This window comes from Monodelphis domestica, chromosome 4, assembly GCF_027887165.1.
Source record: "Monodelphis domestica isolate mMonDom1 chromosome 4, mMonDom1.pri, whole genome shotgun sequence".
NCBI lineage: Eukaryota > Metazoa > Chordata > Mammalia > Didelphimorphia > Didelphidae > Monodelphis > Monodelphis domestica.
This window is the reverse complement of record NC_077230.1, coordinates 440,000,569-440,020,997: the sequence shown is the minus strand read 5'-3', so window position 1 is coordinate 440,020,997 and position 20,429 is coordinate 440,000,569. Positions and strand designations below refer to the sequence as shown.

At 34.6% G+C, this 20,429-nt stretch overlaps 1 protein-coding gene across 1 annotated transcript; it reads left to right on the top strand.

The window, feature by feature from the left end:
- The first annotated feature begins 13,888 nt into the window (after window positions 1-13,888).
- LOC100027530 (olfactory receptor 14C36-like) lies at window positions 13,889-14,837 on the top strand. Its single transcript, XM_001377762.3, has one exon. It carries the CDS (start codon window positions 13,889-13,891, stop codon window positions 14,813-14,815), a length of 927 nt encoding a protein of 308 aa, XP_001377799.3. The 3' UTR covers window positions 14,816-14,837.
- The last annotated feature ends 5,592 nt before the right edge of the window (window positions 14,838-20,429 follow it).

Below are 20,429 nucleotides of genomic sequence, written 5' to 3'. Positions count from 1 at the left end.
ATGATAATTCCTTCTCAGTGTTTTTCAACCAAGTTGATTCATTAAGGAGAAAAAATGAACATGAAGGTGTATTTTGGGGTAATTTTGTCATTTTGTGGTTTGGTATTTGTGTCTTTATGGTTACAAATGAATTTGTACTGAAAAGAAGTCACAAATATCTTAGGGATCTGAGGAAGCCTTCTTTTTCTATTAGTTTTTCCTCCACAATGGAGAAAATCCTGGATCAAAATTAAATTAATATGATATTCACATGAAAATCATAATAACAATTTAGAAAATGTTTTCTCCTACCATCTTGAAAAATAATTGTAGGGATTTAATAAAGAATAAAAAAATATAAGAATTTTTTTCAGTTAAGGTCAAGAGAGTCAAGGAAGTAACAATTTTACCAGCTATATTGTTTGTTAAATTTAAATGTAATATTATTCTTGTTCAGCTAAATTTTTCCCCAGATGCCAGAATAAATTGTTTTTAGCAATAAAAACCACCAGTTAGATATTTAATAAATGATAGGTTGTATAGGACTCCATTGCTCACTTTTAATATGATTTTGTGGATAAATGAATATATGTAAATACAATGATATATTTATGTCAAACCCAATCTTTCCCACACTGTCCTCCAATTTTCCCAGCAGTTTTTATGAAATAGTGGATTTTTGTCCCAAAAGCTGGGTTCTCTGGGTTTGTTGTATACTGTCTTGCTGAGGTCACTTACCCCGAGTCTATTCCATTAATCCTCCTTTCTTTCTCTTAGCCAGTACCAAGTTGTTTTGATGACCGCTGCTTTATAATATAGTCTGAGATCTGGGACTGCAAGGACCCGTTCCTTTGTATGTTTTTCATTGTTTCCTTGGATATCCTTGATCCTTTGTTCTTCCAAATGAACCTTGTTATGGTTTTTTTCTTTTTATAATTCTCTTGCTTTCTGTGATTAGATATCAAAATTTCCTCTAAGTTCTGGTCTTTTTTTTAGCAAATGCTTGGAAATCTTCTATTTTGTTGAATGCCCATACTTTCCCCTGGAAGTATATAGTCAGTTTTGCTGGGTAGTTGATTCTTGGTTGGAGACCCAGCTCTCTTGCCTTTCTAAATATCATGTTCCATGCTTTGTGGTCTCTTAGTGTGTTAGCCGCTAAGTCATGTGTGGGGGTAGGGGTGGCTCAGTTCACGTTTTTGTGCAAGCTTTTCCTCTTCCTTATAGTGTGGAAATGTTCAAGCCCCACATACCTTCGTTTCTGTGGGGTAGTGGAGAGTCCCTCTGTTCTTCCAAAGGTGATTTTTATGCTCTTTTGAGGTAGTCTATTTTGTTTGTTGCTGGGGAGAGGAAGTGATTCGCGTCTAGATTTCAGCCATGTTAACCAGTAAGTCCCCAATATCCAAATTTTTAAAGGAAAAGCTTAATATTATAGATGGAAACAGATTGTAAAGCAGTAATAGTGAGGGATTTAAATTTTCCCCTTTCAGAACTAGATAAATATAACAAAATAATAATAATAATTCAAGGAGATTCAAGACATTTATATAAGTTAAATGGGATAGATTATCTGGAAACAATTTAATGGATATAGAACAGAGTATGTTTTCTCAGCAGTAGTGGTGACCTTTAAAAAATGGATCAGTATTAGGGCATGAAAATATTATACTTAATTGTAGAAAGCAGAAATGTTGAATGTATACTTTTCAGACTATAATACAATAAACTTATATATAGTAAAAGACCATGGAAACATAAAGTAAAAATTTATTGCAAACTAAATAATCTTAAAGAAAGTGTGCTTTTAAAAATGTCATAGAAATAATATTTTCAATAAAGAGATTGATAATTGTGAGATAATATAACAAAACCTATGGAATATAGCAAAAGTAGTAATTAGAGGAAGAATTGTTTTCTAAATCTCATTTTAATAAAATATAGAAGGAACAGATCAATGAATTGGAAAAGCAATTAAAAATTAGAGAAAGAACTAATTAAAAATTCCCAAATAAACACCAAATTATAAGTCCTAAAAATTAAAGATGAAGTAAAAAAAATTGAATGGGAGAAAAACATAGAATTAACTAATGGAAGTAGAGAATTTTGTTGAAAAAATCAACAAAATAGATAAATCAATGGTTTATATTATTTTAAAAAGAGAGAACAGCAAACTATATCACTAGCTCCCTCCCAGGTGAATGCAAAAATATTCTGAGAGTCCTTATAAATAGATATAGAGAATAAAGCTGAACATAAGTCCATTACAGTGAAATATATGGCTTGGCTTGTAATTTTGGAGATAATTGTAGTTGGGCTTGGTATGACAGGGTGTGATTTTATAATGTAGTCATTTATAGCTCTGAGATCTTGAATGAATTGGTATACTGACCTGCCATCTTGATCCAGTTTATTTATTGGAAGGGTGTATTGAACTCTGAGAATGTTGGTACTATTATCCCTTGATTAATCAATGACTCTGTGATTGGTATTATGCTCTCCACCACTCCTTTACTAAGTTTATACTGAGTTATGCAAGGGACAGGACTTCTTTTAGTTCTTACCCTTACTGGGGTAGCTAACTTTAATAACCACACATCAGTAGAAGAACTAGCCCAAATACCTACAGGAGTATCTGAAGGTAGTGGAAAAATAGACTCTTTCTCTCTCAGCCTTTACTGAATCTTAGAAAAGCATTGGAAAGGCTTTCAAAGATTCCTCTGGAAGATGTAGCAAAATATCTCCAAAAGATGTGCATTGGATTGTTGACCCCAGTTTACAAAGAAGGTCTCTACCCATTAAATTTTCTGGACAGTCTGGCATAAGAAGGAACTCATGATATAAACAAGGGTTCCAAAGAGAGACTATTTTGGGTTTTACCTTTCTACTCATTATCTTCCTGTAGCTCCAATCACTTCCATTACCCTATAACCCTGCAGTTCTCAGGAGGAGCTTCTAACACTGACCTACTTGCTCCTGTATCAACAAGAAGATCATATACCTAATCCCCTACTTCAAGCGATATGTGAAATTCATTGCTATTTGGTGGTGAGGGTGTCTCTAACATTGGGGCTAGTACACTTGGTTCTAGGAAGTCAATGTCTACCCCTTAGTGTTCTAGCTAATCTCCTAATTTGTTTTCACTTCATTACACTCCTCGGAGTTTGCTTTGCTTTGGATTTCCCATGACTCAGTATCTTTCCCACCATTTCCTTCATCCAGGTTTGCATTATTGTTCACACTTTCTCTTATTACTTTGATTCATTATTCACTTGCTCACTAATTTCTCTTTGTTCTTTATCTATTCTAGGTATCTCTATTGTTTCTATTGTTGTTGACAATATCCTTTTCCTCTAAACAGTCTGTAGTAATATCATTAATGTCATTTGGTTGTTCTCTGCTGCTATCAGTTTCCCCTTTTCCTAATTCAATTTGCCTTTTGGTTCCTGTTTCTGTGCTTTCTTGGGTAAATCTTTATAATATTGTTGCACCTTTGGGCTGTGATTTTTGGTAAGGAGCTCCTGCCTTTTGGAAATACTTAGCTCTAGCACTGTTCATTATGAATTGTTGAATACTATAAAGATATGGGGTTTCTTGCGATGATTGACTGAAGTGATGGCTGCAACATTGTATCTGCTCTTGCCTCTGGAATTAGGGATATCTTGGATTTGCGTTTCGGTTTCCATAACCATTTTTTCTCCACCCACCATTAGAAAACCTATTGCTTCTGTTGTTTTGATTGAAAATTTGGGACCTAAAGTGACATTCCATCTGGAAATGTCCAGACTCATTGCAGAGAAAGCACCTGGGCAGGTTGGACCTTTGTGGCCTATATATACATTCTGCCCTAGGTTTGTATTCCCTTAATGTTGCCTATTATCTCTGTTTATTTTAATTTTCTATTAGCCTCTTTTAGTTGGAGTCATTTTTATCTTCTGCCTTTTTTCTGTCCCTGTCTGCATCAAAGACATAGGATGCAGTTCTATGGAACTCTTCTAGATCCATACTTTTACAGGTTGGGCTTGGTAGCTTAAAATAATTTTTCATAGTATTACAGCTGTTTTTCATAATTTGCCATTTTATGTGGTCAATGAATTGGGACTTTTCCCTCTTAGTAAATATTTCTTCAAGCAAAATGCCAGTATTTGAAGTCTGGGTCAAATAGCCTTACTGCCCTTTTGAACTCTTGGACCACATGGAGAGGCTCATCAAAATACTTTGGCTTTGTCTTTTTGATGAACTTGAGGTCTCCTGGTGTGAATGACTTTTGAACACTCACATGAATTATTACTGTATCAGATTGTAAATAAGTCATATCTCTTAGTGGAAATAGAGAGACAGTAGCATTGCCTAGTTCCTTATTCTCTTACTCTACCATTGCTGTTATCTGGGACTCACTATTGATTTGTTTTGCTAAGATTTTTTTTAATTCCTTTGAGTCTTTACTTTTATTTTACTTTTCAGTTTCCCCCTTTTGCTATTTCAAACTATTGTGTATTTGTTCTACTATGTCTTTTAGGGCTAGGACAAGAGTCATCAACTCATTTTCCTTTTGGGCTAGACTTCCATTTGCCTTTAACATTTGTATGGCACTAAAAATTGAGCAATAGACTTGGTAAACTGAGCATAAGATAGCATCCTTCAACAATGAGATGCATCAGCTTCACATTGCCATATATGGTCAAAATGAAATAATATTTTTCTTGGTATTTCAACAAGAAACAGGCTACATAATATTATAAGACATTGGTAGAGTATTGGCATTACTTCCATTGTTGTTCTTTATAACTGTGTATTTCAAGCTTGAAAGGAAAAATATATATATATATATTTTTATGTACTGGCTATTTGAATTTTCCAAGTCTCACAGGTCCCTGTCTAGGTAATTGATAGATACTGCTACTCGGCAGATTTCACCAACATTCTATTTTTCAGTTGGAAAAATTGGCCACTCAACAGTTCCTGTAATCTGCTCCCAGACAGTTTTCAGAGTGTCCTAAAGGCCAAAGATTGCCTGAGAAGTAAAAGTTAGCTTTTTTCTCAAAAAACCATCCACACTTACTAGATCATTGCCTAACCTGACTCTGCCAAATGAAATAAACTTATTACTTGAAATAGGAATGATTATAAAGTTTTGACCTGTAATGTACTTGGTTTGACTGTTATCAGGCCCAATGTTAGGACTCACCTGGGGATGTTGATTGAACACAATCTGACTGCTTTAAGTTGCAAATAAAAAGTATTTGGTTTATTAAACTAATTATTTCAGAAGAGAGGATGGTGGACCAGGATACCTGAGACCCTAAATGTAATAATCCAGTTTTTCCACCTCAAATCCCACTACAGGCCCTCATGGACCTTCTTCATAGATATATGGACTACTCTATTTCTACACTGCCTCACTCTATCCAATAATCTAACTATTTCCCATAATCTATGGGTTCACAGTTACTTATAGAGCAATAAACAGTTTATCAGGATAAGATAGCTATAATGGTGATAAATTCACCCTTGTATGCCAGAGGCCATGGGCCAAGATGGCCAGGCTCTTCTCACTGCTAGAGCTACTGGGTCTTCGCAGCTCTACATACACAGATTCAGGATTTCACAGAAATATCAAAGTTCCCAGGACTAGAAGAATAAGAAAGGGGGTGATGGGGAGGGGAGTATTATAAGGCAGGGGGAATGGAGGGAGTGATTATAAGCAAAACACTGGTGTGGGGGAATTGAATGAAAGTAGAAAGGACAGGATCAAAAGAGAAAAACAAGGCAGAAATACATAGATGACAATCATGACTGTGTATGTAAATAGGATGAACCTACCTATAAAATGGAAGTGGATAGCAGAGTGGATTAAAAACCAGAATCCTGCCATATGTTGTTTATAAGAAATACATTTGAGGGAGGTAGACACACATAGAGTAATGGTAAGGGACTGGTGTAGAGTCTATTGGGCTCCAATTGTTATAAGGGTTTTCTAACCCTTATAGATTATTGGTATTGGATGGGATTACCAATAAAATTGTCCTGTGTTGACAGGTTGTTGTTTTGAACTATAGGAAAATAGGGCTTCCCAAACAGCCTTAAAAATTCCAGATCAGGTCAGGCTTATATAAAAACTATTTATTGGAAATATATTAAAAATTAGGAAAAGGGGAAACAAAGAGGAAACAAGTAAGAATACATTTATCCTAAATAAAATTTTTAACTGTACTCAAAACCCAAATTAGTATTTGCAAGAATCCACATTCCTTGATACAACTCAGAGCTAACTTAACCTTCCTATTCTATCTCTTAACCAAATTATAATTTTCCATTCTAAAACTAAAAAGAAAATTATAAATTATAACGATGAGAAAGATTTGATTTCTTTCCTGATGGTTAAATAGGAAAAACCAGCAAGCCAAAATCTTCACAGCTTTGCTCCTTTCTGCCACCACTGGTAAAGCAGTGATATATGAGGTTGCCATCGGGTCGTTGTCGACCCCTGGTGAACTAGGGCTTTGCTCACTCAGCATGTGAAGACTGCTTCGGCCGAACAGGCAGAAGAAACCAACAAGAAGGTTCAACGGCTGAGATGGCGATACAGCAAGGCACTGTGGAGTGCTTAGTGCGTGTTTGAGCACAAAAGACAACACGGCCATCCAATGCAGCTGAGGAAGTCTCCAGGTGTAACGAATTCTCGTGCCATTGGACCCAGGCTTCCAAAGCCGAGAGAGTGGGACTGTCTCTGTGTATCGATTTATCCACTTAAATCTTCACGCAAAAGTGTCTTTGTGCACAAAAATGCAAAAAGACAATTGTCTTCCTCGGTTACCGAGAGACTACTATATATATACGTATATATATATATATATATATATATATATATATATATATATATATATATATATATATTACATATCTTCTTAGAACACTTATTACCCCAATCTCTACCTATGAATAATTCTTCTAATTACTATAATAGTGAATATAATTTTGATAGTTACAAATAACATTTTCCATGTATTAATATAAACAACTGGATTTTATTGAAGCCCTTAAAGAATAAAATTTAAATAAAAACATTTTTTCTTTCCCCTCTCTTTGTTATCTACCTTTTAATGTTTCTCTTGATTTTTTTGTTTAGATATCAAACTTTCTACTTAGTTCTGGTTTTTTCTTTACAAATATTTGGAAATCTTCTATTTTGTTGAATACCCATACTTTCCCTTGGAAGTATATAGCCAATTGTGATGGATAGGTGATCCTTGGTTGAAGACCCAATTCTCTTGCCTTTCTGAATATCCTATTCCAAGTCTTGTGTCCTTTCATGTGGAAGCTGACAGATCTTGTGTAATCCTGATTGGTGCTCCTTGATATCTGAATTGTATTTTTTAGTTTCTTGTAAAATTTTCTCCTTAACTTGGAAGGTCTTGAATTTGGCAATTACATTCCTAGGGGTTGTCTTTTGAGGATTTAGTGTACAGAGTGTTCTATGAACTCTTTCAATGTCTATTTTGCCCTCTTGTTCTAGAACATCACAGCAGTTTTCTTGGATAATTTCTTGTAATATGATGTCAAGATTCCTCTTTATTTCTGGGTTTTTGGGTAGATCAATGATTCTCAAATTATCTCTTCTAGACTGGTTTTCATGGTCTATCATCTTCTCAGTGAGATATCTCATGCTTCCTTCTATTTTGTTAGTCTTTTGACTTTGTTTTATTATATATTTATATTATATTAATATATAATAAACATATATAAATATATTATATATTATATATACATAAAACATTATAAATAATAATATTTATTATTAAATGATTATTATTTATTATTATTATCTTGCTGTTTTGCAAGATCATTGGCTTCCAACTCACTAATTCTGGTCTTTAAAGACTGATTTTCCACTATAAACTTTTGACTTTCTGCAATAATCATTTGATTTTCCTTTTTGGTTTGGTCCATCCTGTTTTTCATGACTACTAGCTATCTAATTTTCATCTCCAATAAGGAGTTTCTGTCTCTCAAACTGTTATTTTCTTTTTTGAAGTATTCTCATTTTTCTTGCCAAAACTCTTCCATCTTTCTCATGAACTCCAATTTAAATTCAAGAGCTTGTGGCCAATTTCCATTTTTGGGGGGAAGATTTGGAGGCTATCTTCTGCTATTTCCTCTGTAGTCTGGATTTTTTCTCCATAAAAATTATCCAAGTTCAATGCCTATATTAACAAAAGAGGAAATAAAACACCTAAATGATCCCATGTCAGAATAAGAAACTAAAAAAAAAAAACATCAATGAACTCCCTAAGAAAAAATGCCAAGGGCCATATTGATTCACAAGTGAATTCAATCAAATATTTAAAAAACAATTAATTCCAATACTATACAAATTATTTGGAAAATAAGCAAAGAAGGAGACCTACCAAATCCTTTTAATGGCACAAATATGGAACTGATACCTAAGCCAGTAAGACCAAAAACAGAGAAATAAAATTACAAACCAATTTTCTTAATGAACATTAATGAAAAATTCTTAAATAAAATATTAGCAAAGAGACTGCAGCAATATATCACAAGGATTAGTCACTATGACCAGATATAATTTATATCAGGAATGAAAGGCTAATTTAATATTAGGAAAACTATCAGCATAATTGTCCATATCAGTAATCAAGCTAACAGAAATCACATGATTATCTCAATAGGTGCAAAAAAAGCCTTTGACAAAATACAACACCCATTTCTATTAAAAATACTAGAACGCATAGGAATAAAAGATTTTTTTTCTTTAAAACAATAGGTTGTATGTATAGAAAACCACCAGAAAGTATCATCTACAATAGGGATGGTAGAAGTCTTCCTCGTAAGATCAGAAGTGAAGTAGGAATTCTCAGTATCACTACTATTTTTTAATATTGTTCTAGAAATGCTAGCTTTAGCAATTAGAGTAATAAAAGAAATGAAGCAAATCAGAGTGGGCAATGAGGAAACTAAACTATAATTCTTTGAAAATGATATGATGGTATACTTAGAGAATTCTAGTAAATCAAATAACAACCTAGTTGAAATAATTAATTACTTTATCAAAGTTGAAGAATACAAAACACACATAAATCTTTAGAATTCCTACATATTTCTGACAAAATCCAGGAGGAAAAGTTAGACAGAAACTCCATTTAAAACCACTCTAGACAATAGTAAATACTTGAGAATCTATTTGCCAAGGAAAACCATAGGAATTATGTTAACATAATTACAAAACACTTTTCGCACAATTAAAGGTAGATCTAAACAATTGGGAAAAAAAGAAATCATCACTCATGTGCTAAGCTAATATAATAAAAATGGCAATACTACCTAAATTATTTTACTTATTCAGAGTCATATCAATCTAACAAAAACTATTTTATAGTTATAGAACTAGAAAAAATAATAACAAATTTCATTTGGAAGAACCAAAGGTCAAGAATATTACGGTAAGTAATGAAAAAAATGTGAAGGATGGTGATTTAGAAGAAACAAATATTACACTGTACTATAAAGCAGGAATTATCAAAACAACATGGTATTGGTTAAGAAATAGAAGTATAGATAAATGGAATGGATTAAGGGTAAATTATCTCAGCAATCCAGTGTTTGATAAACCCAAATATCCAAGCTTTGGGGATAAGAACTCAGTTTTTGGCAAAAAGAAATGCTAGTCCCTCATATCATAGGTGAAGTAACTAAGGCAAAAAGAGAATAAGTGGTTCATCCAGGATCATACATTTAGCAACTCTTGTGGTTAGATCTTAATTCAGATCTTCCAGTGTCTGGGCATAGTGCTCTATCCTGCTTAGTTGACTCAGGAATCTAAAAATAAGCATAAAGAGAAACAATTCATGCACCTAACCCCACAAATTCTATAGGAGAAGAGAACATAAATAGTACCTAAAGATAGGGGAAGACAAATGGAAGGGGATAAAGATACCCATATAGGAACATATTAGAGAACTTATGGAAAGCATCCTGGAAAGGAAAGATGACAAATCTAGTCTAGATATTCTCCTCAAAATGAAATTCTGTGAGAAATCAGGCAATAAGTGGAAGAGGCTATGGGGTGGAGGGTGCTTTTAATAAAAGTCATGAAGTGCATTGAACTTTCAGGATGGTACCTATGATTTGGTAGAAAAAAATTCCAGAAGAGATTTTAGGTTGCAGACTAGAGAAGAATGAAGTTCTAGCCTGTCCAGATATTTTTGGCTCCTTTATCATCCAGAAAGTTCTTGATCCATCTCGGTTTTATATGGTGCATGGAAGGGATGTAGGGAGGCATGGATGCCTATTCCAGGGAGTTCAGGGACCAGTGGGTTAGATCTTAGAATGGTATTTAATGGTCTAATTTAGAGGGTGGAACAGTAGCAGCCAAGCAAAGAGTGAAGAAAACCCAATGATGAAAATACTTACAAAGGTGCACCAGTATATATGAGTACTCTCAAAATAATCAAGAAAACCTCGTAGTAGTCTCTCGGTGACCGAGAATGACTATTGTCTTTGTTCAGTTTCATCTACGGTGTACCCTCATATGGCTTTGAAGTCCAAAGACTGAGGCGCCAAGTTTGTGGCACACGGGGCATGGAACACCAGTTGTCATGGGAGGGAAGGTTGTGGCTTGGTGTCGATGTTCACGTGCAGCAGCAAGAAAACCTACATCAGATTAAATGACCAATAATATTTCCAGCTTGAGTTTGTTGGCATGCACAACTTTTCTCCCAGCAGAGAAGTGGTGGATCATGGGTATGTAATTTCACATACTCTTTCAGATGTGGTCTTTTTATTTGTTTATGATGATTAATGTAAGAAAAGAAAACTTTCCTACTGTCCTAGAACCAAATTAAGTATAAATGCTAAGGCAGAAGAACAGACAGGCTTGGGAAATGGTGTTGAAGAACAAATACAGAGCCCTAAGTCAAGGAATAACCAAATTCATATTTGAACCCAGGATCTCCTTTCTGCAGGTTTGGCACTCTATCTACTACACTACCTAGCTACCCCTTCATTAATTTATTTAAGAATGCTATATAAAAATTTTTAAAATAAGGAATTTAAACCTAAATTTGGTGTTAAATATCAAGTGTGTTAATGAAAAGCAGACATGAATTTATTCTGTGCAGGAAGTTAATTTCTCATATAAATATCAAATCCATGCAATTATAGTATAGTTAGGCCAATGGAACTGAGCAGCAGTTATACATATATTTCATATATAAATCACACAAAACTCTTATTTTTCCCCTCTGAATAAATAAAATCAATTTCATGCTAAGATTTTAAAATATACCTGAGAGATGAGAAAGATTCAGGAATCATAACTTGTATCCATTAGCCAGCACTGATGGGTAGCTAGGGGTTGCAATGGATGGGGCCACATCTTAAGTCAGGGAAACACCTTCCTGAGTTCAATTGTGGTCCCAGGTTTACCTCTTAGCTCTTTGGCTCTGCACTTAAACCTGTTTGTTTAAGTTTTCTTATCTGTAAAAGAAGCTGGAGAAGAAAATAATAAACCATATCAGTATCTTTGGCACAGAAACCTCAAATGGGATTATGAAGAGATGTGACTGAAATGACTCAACAATAGCATGAAATTATAATTCTGGAACTCTAAAGTCAAGGCTCATGATGTGACTTAGATTTGCTTATTTCCGTTCAGAGACGATCACCTCAGGGAAGCTATTTTGGGGTTTTCCAAATCTACTTAGACATCAGGGATACTGCCCCCGAAGGCAGTGCTGGGACTATAATAGGCAGCATTCCAAGAAGTGGCTTCCAGCCTCATTAGAATCTCATGATTGTGCTAAGACAGGAAAAGAGCTCTTAGTATGTGTTGTCTCTTCTGAGAAGTCCTGAGTCTTTGTCTCCAATGAGAAGGTGATATCGACCAATCTGCAGCTCCCCAGATCATCAGAGGAGTTAGCAACATGAATCTCTGTTCATTTATGTGGAATAAGAAGTAAGTATATATATATATATATATGTGCATATATATATGCAGTGATTTCCTCCCATTTGTATTTCTTCCATTTTTTAAAACACATAATGGACTTTTTTGAGGGGGAGGGGGTGGACCTATGACCTGAGAATAATGAAGATCTTGTGATGAATGGCTGCCTCTGCCAACTCAGATCAGCACTTACTCTGCAAATGTATCTGTTTAGACAGTTTCCCGGGACACAGACAATTTGAGATCCTTGCCTACGATAAGTAAGACCCAACTGAAATGTGTCAGAGGCAACCTGGCTCTTCCTCCCTCTATCTACTATGTCATTACATACTAACATGCATTTGTATCCACATCTGCATATAAAATATAGATATGTGGGTAGAGTCAGTACAGGTGTATAATGGATCAGTAGGTGGCACAGATTCATATTGTATAATTAGAATTTTTTCCCCAGGACTCTGTTTCCTAGAATCTCACTTTCATCCTCACGCTATATCCTTAGGTTTGGGAAATAAAGTTTCTGTAACCAGGTCCTCTCATGCTCTTCTCCCACTAATGCAGTTGGGAAAACTTCTCTTCACAATGTTTTTATTTTACTTTATATTTGTTCTTTCTATTTCCTCTACTTCAAGTGATTGCTAATAAATCTTATAAAATATGATACTTGGAGTTATTGGATATTAATTTTAATCTGACATTGTATAACAGTATTGTGTAATGAATGGAGCTTCGGTCTCAGAATTCAGAAGTGGGCTCAGACACACACCGGGCACCAGATGACAGAAGAGGACCCGTTCTACAAGTTTAGGTGTTGTTTTCTTACCTGGAGTTCCTTATGGCAAGAAAATCCTACATCTGGTCCATCTCTTTATCAGTCTGGCCACCTAGCCAACTCTCTCCTCAACAGTTCTTTTACTAAACCAATTCTCTAAGTTGAAATAGGTAATACAGTGGCCCCACATGTAGGTGTGTAACGTTAGTCTCAGCAATGTTGGGATTCAGTGATAAGAAGGAAGATGATTGAAGATCTCCATCATATTGATGATGATTTCAAATTTGAGATCATGTTGGGATTTGTTGAAAGGATGAGATAGTTACCTGAATGAAAAACAACTGAGATTGATATGAAACATTCTATACTCTGTGTACACAGGCATAGGTGCACAATATATGTTATATGTATATATTCTAACATATATGTGCATGAACACCTATAAGGACACATGTTTTGGTGCACACATCATCATTTGAGCGAGGCGAAGAGGAGAGAACAAAAAATATTTTGTGTGACATGTGGGAGTCTGAAATGGATGAAAATAGACAAATGGTGAGGTGCAAAGTAGAGAGTGAAAAGTTCCTTAGCTTCATGGAAGAGAGATCAAGAGACTTGTCAAATGGCTTTAATCTCCTCAGTAAGAGGATATGTCTGGTGTAAGGTTTGTCATGATGAGATGGTCATGAAAGGAATACAAGGAAAGGCAAAGACAAATCAGGAGGAATTTAAAAAAATTAAATACAATCATTGTTAGAGACATATCAAATTATGTGCACTGATGTATGCACTCACAGGTAATGAGTACAGTATAGAAAAAAAGGAAGCCAATATAAGGTGCTTGGTAAGATTACTTTTTTTAGTAGATTAATTAATTAGTTAATTATGAATGAATGAATAAATAAATTACTAGTGATAGAAATTTTATCGAACAACACAGGTCTGCATCACCTATACAATGATTAAACAGTCTCCTTGAGAAGCCATTTAACTTGTTCAAGGGCATAGAGCCAAAATACACAGCACAGGTCATACTGCATGTTGAAGTCTCAAGGATAAAAATGGAGCAATTTCTTCAAGCCTTTCTTTGCCAGAAGTCCTCAGGACTGGTTGAATGATGGACTGATTGATTTCTCCTTGTCCTACCTAGGTGACTCCCTCAATGAACAAGTCTGAAAATGTCCAATTATACCACAGTGACTGAGTTTCTGCTCATGGGGTTTTCTGACATCCGAGAGCTCCAGATCTTGTATTCTTTCCTTCTGTTTCTCATCTACTCTGCAGGCCTGATGGGGAATCTCCTCATTGTCATGATCACCACCATTGACAGGAGACTCCACACCCCCATGTACTTTTTCCTGAGGAATCTGTCCATGGTGGATGCCTGCTACCTCTCAATAACTGCTCCCCAGGCATCGATTAACTCCCTGGTGAACAACAGGATTATTTCAGTTACAGGCTGTGCAGCTCAGGTATTCCTAGTGATTTTCTTGGCATATGTAGAGTTTACTTTGCTCACTGTCATGGCCCGTGATCGTTATGTGGCCATCTGCCAGCCTCTCCACTACCCAGTGATCATGAGTCCCCGAGTCTGCCTGCAGATGACCTTAACATGTTTGTTGACTGGCCTCGTGTATGCAGCTTTCCACACCGGTTACACGTTTCGCTTGTCGTTCTGCCATTCCAATGTGGTCCATCAGTTCTTCTGTGACATCCCCTCTCTCCTAAGGATCTCCTGCTCAGACACTTTTAGCAATAAGTTATCCTTAATTGTTTCTGAGCTGGTGATTGGTGCTGGCTGTTACGCCTTCATCATTGCATCTTACGTTGGTATATTTTCCACCGTGCTCAAGTTTCCAGTGAAAGAAGACCAGAAAAAAGCCTTCTCGACCTGCATCCCCCACATCACTGTGGTTTCTTTATTCATTTTTTCAACCTGTTTTGTGTATCTGCAACCACCTTCAGAGTCTGCATCCCTTGAAGGGATAATTCTTTCAGTATTTTATACCGTAATACCACCCTTTCTGAACCCCATTATATACAGTCTAAGGAATAAGCAGATAAAGGATGCTATAACAATTTTAATGAAGAGAATCATTAGGTAATAAAGTATAGGTTGGAGTTCTTTCCAAATGTTTTTTGACTCAGTTCATCCATTAAGGAAAAACTGCATGAAGGTCTAAATTTTGCTTGGTTTGAGGGGTTTGTGATTTATTATTTGAGGGTTATTGATGACAAATGAATGACTAGTCTAAATTAATTAAAATCCTTTAGAATTGACTTTGATATTAATAATATCAGCATAATCATTATCATTTGTAAGCATATTCAAGAATTCAAAGAAATGTAATTTCCTTAAGCTAAAATTATGGTATATCGTATCTAAATAAGGTGTCTATGTCACAGATGAGAATCTTTTTTTTTTCATTCTAACTCACACAGATAATTTTGATCTATTATAATAACGCTGAGTTCATTTCCACCTCAGTATTCTAGGGGTGACCCTGAACATCAGGATGTGGTTAGTCTTCCTTTTTAAAAAAAAAAGTAACCTGTTGAATTTAATATTTTTAAATAAGCAGTATGGAAGAGAGATCAATATTGCATATAAACTTTTTGTTCTACTTTGTATATGGAAATATTCTTTTCTTGGTCTGAAAATTCAGAAGTATTTATGACCAGAAATGAAAAAGAGAATAAATGGAAGTATGTCTTTGACAAATATATCAGGATAAAATGAAATGGAAAAAAATCAAAGCTCACTTGTCTTTGCCCTTGACTTATATTTAATGATGGAACAACCGTCAGAAAGCAAAAATGTAGGATACAGTGAAAAAATTAATCAGGTACGGTCATATTTGAGCTGGAAGATCCAGTGTCTTTCCATCATCCAGTTGCCTATGTATATTAATGATGAGCTGAAGGACTGAGAGACTAACTTTAATGTCTCTGTTGCTGGGCAATTTAAAGAGAAGAACAGTCCAAAGGTAGGGCTTCCTTTAAATATATCATCATAATTCACCACATTAAAAAAATGGACAGATCCTACTGGTACTAGATGGATCAGGGAAAGTCTTTTCTCTCTTTTTCACTAAAATGTCCTTACAGATGTAATATGTTAGTCTATTCGTCAAGAATTATGCATACAAATGGCATAAAATCAAATAACTTATTTTTCAGTTGAATCCTTGCATATAGATGAACTGTTACAAGGAAATCACTTTAAAAGACTGATATATATTAATTTAAGGTCGCCAAGGAATTCAGCTATGTAATTACTAAATGAAAACTCAAGTCAGCAGTTAATCTTTTATGGAGTTTAATTACAATAGGAGGAAGAAAGGAATTAGAGATAGAGAGAGAGAAAAAGGGAGAGAAGGGAATATCCCGTGTTTACAGAACATATACTATCATGAGTCGAAAATAATCTACCATGTAATGATGATTTATTTGGTTGTGGGAGATGGTGTCTGACACTGAATTTGGGTTTCTGAAATCCAAATTTGATAAATTTTGAAAGGGTCTATGTTATGATTTCCATCCATGCCATCAGGAAAGCAACAGGTCCCTCTTGTTATCAGACCAACAAATCGCTTCTTTGGTGCCTCTTCTTTAGTGCCTCCATGCTTCTCACCTTTCTTTGACTCTGACTGAATCACCTCTTAATAACAGCACATAGGGTTTTTCTGCTTTATTATTCTTTTGAGGACAATTGGCTTCACCATCCCTAGAAAATGAAGCACTCTCTATGTCTGGAAGATGATATAAATTGTATGTATATTTTATCACTTTTCCCTGTGACATATCTCCAACTGCCAACCCTCTGACACAGTACTTTCACTTAGTCATATGTGATTTATTCTTTTTTTTAATTAAAGCTCCACTTGCAAATTTTAGAGGGACTCTTCACCATCCCTGATAACATGGAATACAGGATGTGAGAAGAACAGTTTGCTCTTGGAATCTAGACAAAAGCCATTGAATTTTGGATGAAACACAAATATTTTATAATCAAGTCCCTGAAAAATTCTCTCAACTCTCTTAGGGAATTGACAACTATATGTTTGTTCTTAAAGATACTTGTTGGTATTTACAAATAGACTTTTAATAAACTTTAAAAATATTTAAACTCCAAAATAACTAATTTAATGCCAAATGGATAAGAGGAGAATCTGTTGATTAGGGAAAAATATATTTGTATTAAATATCTTGAGACAGTTAGGTGGCACAGTAGATGATGCTCTGAATTAAAAATCAAGAAGTTCTGACATCAAATCCTGCTTCTAGTTCTTCACTAGCTCTGTGATGTGGGTAAAGTCACTTGACCTCTCTTATTCAGTTTACTCATTAGCATAATAGGGATAACAATAATTCCATACCTTCTAAAGTTCTCTTGAGGATAAAATGAACTAATAGTCAAAAAACTAACTTGCAAATATTAAGCTCTATATAAATGCTAGTTATTATTTTTGTTTTATTTTTATGAAAATATATCAAAGACATGAAGAATTAGCACAAATATATGTCGAGGGTCTAATCTCAAATGGGTGAATGGTCAAAGGATATGAACACATGATAATCACTAGAATTATAAACTTTTAATTGTTAAATAATGTTAAATATGACACTAATTATAAGAAAAATACAAGTCAAAATAATTTTGGGGTTTCACCTCACACCTGTGGAATTGGCAAAGATGACAATAATACCAACAATAATTCCTTGAGAAGTATGGAATGATAAGCATACTAATGCCATGTTAGTAGAGCCAAGATTTTTATCTAATCCTTCTGGAAAACACTGTGGAATTATATTAAAAAGCATGACTAAAATATTCATTTCCCTTGATTCATATTAGTCACATGAGCCACAGAATCATATAGGACACAGAAATATTCTCAGTACAAAACAAATATTGGCAGTAGCATTTTTGTGGTATTGAAAACCTAGAAATAATTCAAATTTTGTTTCATTGAAGAAGGAATAAAAAAACAAATGGTATATAAAACATTTTGAAATATTACTATGTCAGGAAAATCAATGATTATTTAAAATCTCAAAGGATTATGAGTAGGATTAAATGAAATGATACAGAGTGAAGTAAAGAGAAGCTAGAAAATAGGTTGATTTTGATTACAGTACGATGATTACGGCAAAGTAAGTAGAAATGGAAACAACCGAACTCTATGTAATTACAATAGCCAAATTTGTTTCTAAAGAAAAGATAATAAAATCTATCCTCTCTTCTTCAAAGATCTGGTAGGCTCTAGTTTTAGAATATTGCGTGTGTATCAAATTGGTTGCTATATTGGTTACTTTCTTTTGTGTGATCTTTCCCCCTTTACCACTCAACCTTGAATTCTTTGAATTCAAGAATCCCTAGGGATTTTATTTCCTGTTGTTATTTCTTTAAAACACAACTCCTTCATCCCAACAAAATTTCTTGTCTCTGAGGAAGAAATTTATATTACTGGACAATGGCTTAAAATTAAAAAAAAAATACTGAAATAACTTGCTCCTGAACAGGAAGAATAGATACCTGAGAACTCATAAGAACTTATTTTCCTAGAAATGGGGAAATATCATGAAAACGCCATAAAAATGAAAAAGGAGAGTAAAACCTGTATATGTATTTCCATCAAAGAAACTACCATAGAGAGTAACTGCAATTAAGGAAGAAGAGAAACACAATTTACAAGAAAGAAAATCTGAGAAATGAATAAGTACTATAATATCTAGATTCAGTTTTCTCTATTCAAATATATAATGAATGATTAGTAAAGTAGATATATTGGAGATATGAAGACAAAGAGATTTAAATATGACTGAGGCATGGTAGAATGAAAAGTTGCTAGAAAGGGGAGGAGGGTAAATTTCCTTCACACACTGACTCTAGGCCCACTGCACCATCCCACCTATCTCTGAAAGTGAGCTAAATATTAAGATCAAATAGCATACATAAGAGAAAAAACAAGATGCCATTGCATATATAGAATATAGCACCTCTTGTGGAGCTACCCCACCAACAGGCAGGAATGACTCTAAGGGACTAAAAATTCTAATATAATTACTTGTGAGCTCCCATCAGTGTGGTTTCCATTAAGTGTCAGACAGTACCTCTAATTAGATTTTAGGAAGGTATATTTACTGATAGAATTATCATTATAGGCAGATAGAAATTTTTAAAATTTATTTTTTAATTCAGCCCCTCCTCTTCTCTCTACACCAAAGATGGCATCATCAGGCAAAATATATAGATTATGTGCTGGAGGCCATAATACCCAGACCAATTGACAAGGTCACAGTCCAAGGAAGGAAGGTCAGCAAAGCAGACCCCAGAATAAGAGCCCCCTGCTGATCCCCCTTTGTGACTTCTTTCCCCAAATTTTCCCCACCAGTAGACTTGTTATGATTATTATTCTCTTCCAAATACAGGAGAAATACCATGAGATCAAATACTTATAGGATCAATAAATATATACCCTACTTTAAGCCCCTTGGGTTATAACCCTCAAAAGATTGCAATTACAGAATAAAAGCCCAAAGATTACTGACCATGACCCCTCCTTTCTCAAGTACAATATACACTCCAAATCCCTACAATAAATACTATAATGAATCTTGTCCTACAGTTACCACACTCAAATGAATTTGTTGGAACAGAGGTCAAGCAACATTTCTAGGCACTTCACAGTAACTCAAGGAAAACAGAACTTTTAAATTGAGGAAAACCCCAAAATTTGTCTGCCTAAAGTCCTCACACCTAGATATGAATATGTTTCATGGTTCATCTCCCAAGCAATTATGATGGATAGTGAGCTAACAAAAAGCACAATGAGCCTCTCAACAAGTCAAGGGGTACTTAACCTACACATGGCTTTATTCACATTAATCATCTCTATGCCAGAGAATTGTATAAACCTAGTAAATGATCACAGAATTCTTTGTTGTAGTAACATCACAAGAGTGTTGTTTAGGTGATTTGATATTATTCAATAAAACTGTACAATGTCACATATGTAGAGAATTGATTATGTGTGTGTACCAAAAACCTATATAATAAATGTACCATGGTACTATGGAAGAGCACTGTGTGTGATGCCTGTGTACATGGGCTGAATGCATGATGTGTCTCATCTCACTTATCTGACTGTGATGTCATCCTTGGGTAGACAGACCCTGGTCCTCAGAGGGGCCACTGGATGGACCTCTGGAATTATGTCTTTCATGTTTCCACTTCCCAGTTTATTCTCTGGAGGTGAACAATCACAAGTTATTCTTCCATTTAATCTGTTAAATCTGTCGTTGTATGTAATGTTCAATTGGATTTATTTGTTTCACTCTTCTTTATTTCATGTATTTCTTTCCAAGTTTTGAATAAAATAATCTGCTAATCATTTTATAACATATTAATATCCATTATATTAATATACTTTAATTTGTTAGCCATTCCCAAACTCATTGCTATCCCTTCAATTTCCCATTCTTTGCCACCACAAAGAAAGCTACTATAAACATTTCTTAACATACAGGCTCTTTTCTGCTTTTCATGTTCTCTAACAGAAACAGACCATGAAACAGCATTTCTGGGTCTAAGGATATACATTTTATCACTTTCTATGTGTAATTCTAAATTGCTCTCCAAAATGTTTGGATCATCTCACACTTCCACCAATACTTTAATAGTGTCCCACTTTTTCATATCCCCTACAATATTTA

Bases quoted from the DNA above. Each gene is read 5' to 3' on its own strand.
- LOC100027530 (XM_001377762.3), top strand. From the start codon at position 13,889: ATGTCCAATTATACCACAGTGACTGAGTTTCTGCTCATGGGGTTTTCT.